This window comes from Brassica oleracea, chromosome C2, assembly GCF_000695525.1.
Source record: "Brassica oleracea var. oleracea cultivar TO1000 chromosome C2, BOL, whole genome shotgun sequence".
NCBI classification, from domain to species: Eukaryota; Viridiplantae; Streptophyta; class Magnoliopsida; order Brassicales; family Brassicaceae; genus Brassica; species Brassica oleracea.
The window spans coordinates 27460741-27464752 of NC_027749.1; the positions used below are offsets into that span (position 1 = coordinate 27460741).

The 4012-nt window shown below is 39.0% G+C and overlaps 1 protein-coding gene across 1 annotated transcript; it reads left to right on the top strand.

The window, feature by feature from the left end:
- The first annotated feature begins 2292 nt into the window (after window positions 1-2292).
- On the top strand, window positions 2293-3886 carry LOC106325054. The gene is made up of 3 exons (XM_013763078.1): window positions 2293-3000; window positions 3208-3380; window positions 3526-3886. The coding sequence occupies exons 1-3, from the start codon at window positions 2419-2421 to the stop codon at window positions 3683-3685; spliced, it is 915 nt and encodes a 304-aa protein (XP_013618532.1). The 5' UTR covers window positions 2293-2418; the 3' UTR covers window positions 3686-3886.
- Window positions 3887-4012: the final 126 nt, after the last annotated feature.

The following is a 4012-nucleotide window of genomic DNA, read 5'->3' on the forward strand; positions in this document are numbered from 1 at the left end:
ATTATAAGGAGATAAACTCCTATGTGGTGGATGCTGCTACAGATTTTCGAAATTGACAATGGTTTGGTCATAAGAAAGAAATTAGATACAAATGATGTAGTAAGCAGCATATGGATCACTGGATAAGATGAAAGAACAGCTTCGTTCCTAAGCTGATTCATGGACTGAAACATAAAGCAGCAGCATATAGTATGTAAAAGAAATTGATCACGCATGATCATTGATCTTGGAGTTGTATAAAAGACAATCCAATACAGTCCATATATTTGAAATTCCTTGTGATTATACTAAACCTTAAAGAGTTTAGTAGGCATAGAATAAATCTATGTGGGTGTCCGACCAAAAGCGTCCGGCCCCGGCCCTTCAAACTAAAGATGTCTGACTCTGTCCGTCTAAGGGCGGCCGGCTCTTCAGCAAAGAACGTCTGGCTCTTCGACTAGACGCGTCCGGCTTTTAAGACTAAAAGGCGTCTAGCCCTTCTTCTTGATCACGGGCTAGTAGAGACAAAAGATCAACCGGATACAAATGTATTGTAGTCCATAAGCTTGTGAGAGCTGAGATCTATGATCTAATAATATATATTTCAGTGTGTGATATAATCCACAGCAACATAGGTCATGAGACACCATCAAGAGATGGATAAAGGACTACAATGTCCGAGATAGATATGGTACTGCCTAAGGCAAAGAAATCGATGTCCACATCCATGAGGGTGTTCGGCCGCAAAGCCATAATAAGAGATTATAAACTCACAGCAATAATCATTGATCTTGAACACTCATGAGACAAGTAGTGGACATGTATAGAAGAGGTCTATGATCCAGACATGGATCGGCCAGGTCGAGACACAGGTTCATGATAACCATGTCTAGTACATTGTCCATAAGTACTTAGTTTATCCGATCAAAGTAAAGAGTTAACAGTAGACGATCACGTCTAGACTATGGACAGATGCAAACACGATTTGCAACGACCCAATAGTGATCCCTGAGAACAATATGGTTCACATTATTTAGCACACATGCTTTACCGGGACACTCAATGTCAAAGAGACATGAGAAACGACCTAAGAGGTCAAAGTGGTCTAGATACGGCTTAGTAATGAACTTGGCCGATTACTCCCTTCCTACATATACAGGAAAGATCACGTACCAGATGCGTAGAATGTAGAAACCTACCACTGAGGTTCACATCAGGGGGAGTAGTGCGTGTTGTACTCTTTTTCCTTCATCATGGTTTTGTCCCATTGGGTTTTCCTGATAAGGTTTTAATGAGGCAACATGAAGCGTACTACAAATCCTGTATGGTTATGGCATCCAAGGGGGAGTGTTATAAATCATGGAGTGGATTGCCATTAACCAGGCTCGGACCGAGACCGGCCCAATACCTAGAAGATGGAGAGATGGCCGAAGTATAGAGAGAGGAGAGAGGTAGCCGACTTCAAGAGAGAGAATGGCGGCCACAAAGCTTGGAGAAAAGGAAATCCTTTCCTTTTCCTAGTAGATGTAATCTTTACATTATTATGTATTAGTTGTTTTTCTAATCCTAGTGAATTTAGGTTTTTGGATACTTTCCATTTATCTTCTTCTTGTAATCCTTATATAAAGGAATCCTCTTGATCATTAATAAACACAGAAATATTCAGTCTCTAAATTCTCTAATTATAACATACACAAATTTTTTTTAATTTCCTACGATAACAGTTCGGTAAAACGAGCTATCATACTGTGCTATCAATGTGGACTTTTTTTGCAGTGAAAATATCATAATATGGAACTACATATTGCAGTAACTAGGTTCAAGTAGAAACTCTCAAATACGTTATTATATACTGCATACATTTAATCCGCAAAAGAACAGTGCCTCCGCTAGTTGATAAAAGCGTGAGAATGATAATGTTGAATGTGAAGCATTCAGATCTCTCGTCTCTCACCGCTTGCCGTATTTAGCGTCTCCATTCCTCAGCTACAATCTGAAAAAACGTGTCGCTTATTGTCTCGACCTGAGATTAAAACTGTAGCTGACAGTTACGTTTAGAGTTTGTCTCCATCTCATGCTTCACCCAGCACCGTCAGTTTCTGTAAGAAACTATGTACTGATGAGGACAAAAGGGTGAAATGTGGACCCCACACTTGCCCATGTGGTGTGCTCAATGTGTCAAAGCATCAAAGGCCAAGGGTTTCCTACGATCTTTATCTATAAGTCTATGGTCCCGTCACATATTGTTTTTTTCTCTTGGCTGGTGTGTACTGAGACCAATAATATATACATGCGGCTTACCATTATATAAAGACCCCCCAGAAGACTAGCGAATATACACATTATCAAGAGACTCATGCATGAGCGGTTAAAATCTAATGGAGTTTTTATTAGTATAAAAATTTAATTTTGATTAACCGAGTGACCATCATCATCATCATGTTACTGAGAACCACATCTGCTCCAATACTCAACTCATGGCTAAAACAACACTGCTCGAGAGAATCGTCACCGGAGCCGGAGTCACTGCTCCAGCCCCGAAACAGATCGTTGTCTCTTCTCGCTTCAAAGTCCATAGATGAACACACTGGGGAGATATTGCACCAAGCTTTCTCTGAGCACAGGGAAAGCGTTCTTAAATCAAGTTACAACGTACATGACAGCAGTAACGTATTACCACGAAAGCAACGAAGGTCATCGTTAGATGAAAGTTCCCATGGAACAGCCTACAACGGAAAGATTTTGGATCCGTCCTCGAACCTTTTAACGGAAAGACTGTTCTCGGACTCTGGGCTGGGAGAGAAGGTCAGTGATGTTGAAGATCATCCGGAGGCTCTTGTGATGGGTGGTGGTGGTGGTATGGGGAGCAGCGGCGTCAAGATCTGTAACGGCGGAGATGACAGTGGAAGCAGTGGAAGTGAAGACGCCAGTCACGCCACCGATGTGTATTACCGGGAGATGATCAACTTGACACCTGGAAATTCGCTTCTGACCGGAAACTACGCCAAGTTTTTGAAAGAGGTACATAAGTTGAGTAGAGATTTGGAAAAACAGAGAATAGAGACATAAACAAAACAAAAGAAAAAAATATATTAGCCGTTTTTAAATGTCTCTTTTTATTATTTTATACAGGATATTTTATATAGGATCTTTAATAGTACATGATATTTTAGTAGAAGATATCCACGTAAAAAGTTTGTAATGCATGGATATTTAAATATGAAACAGGTGAGAGGAGACTTGAAGAAAGCAGAAGAGTATTGTGAAAGAGCAATTTTGGGGAACACCAACGATGGAAACGTTCTCTCGCTATACGCCGATCTCATTTTACATAACCACGGCGATCGTAAAAGAGCCCACTCCTATTTCCAACAAGCTGCCAAAATGTCCCCAGAAGATTGGTAAATTTTTTACAAGATCTATACCTATAGCTTATGTAACACTTATTTCTTCTTTTTTTATATATATTTTTTGCTTACGTAACACTTATGCGGATAACTAATCAGACTTTATGGACTATGGTATAACAATTATATAATGGTGCAGCTATGTGCAAGCTTCATACGCAAGGTTTTTGTGGGATGTGGAGGATGACGAATATGAAGAAGAAGAAGAAGAGCAATTGAGTGATGAAATTGGCCACATTCCTCCAACTACCATCTTCCGTGATTTTCCCAAGCACGCTCGTATTTCCACGACATCCTAAATCACATATGTACACCTTCCTATACATACATTAGTATCTAAATAAACAATATAGTATGTATGCATGTTTAATACACATATGCAAATGCAATATGCGTGTATAATATTAAAAAGAATGCGTGTGTAATATACATGTAACGAAAAATTTTATATGGTTTGTAGTATGTACACTCAAAATAAATAAAAATGGCTATTTTCTCTATATCTGTTCTTCTCCGACAACTTAACATATGCTATATTCAAACTGAGCCAGACAGTTAAAATGAAGTACATGAAGGAACTGACATAAGATCGATTTAGTTTTTTTTTTTTTTTTTTTTTTTTTTTT

What these genes read in the sequence shown, in the direction of transcription:
- LOC106325054 (XM_013763078.1), top strand. Translation starts at nt 2,419, where the DNA reads ATGTTACTGAGAACCACATCTGCTCCAATACTCAACTCATGGCTAAAA. An exon ending in ACGCCAAGTTTTTGAAAGAG is followed by an intron (nt 3,001 to 3,207) that starts GTACATAAGTTG and finishes AATATGAAACAG; the next exon opens with GTGAGAGGAGACTTGAAGAA. An exon ending in AAAATGTCCCCAGAAGATTG is followed by an intron (nt 3,381 to 3,525) that starts GTAAATTTTTTA and finishes ATAATGGTGCAG; the next exon opens with CTATGTGCAAGCTTCATACG.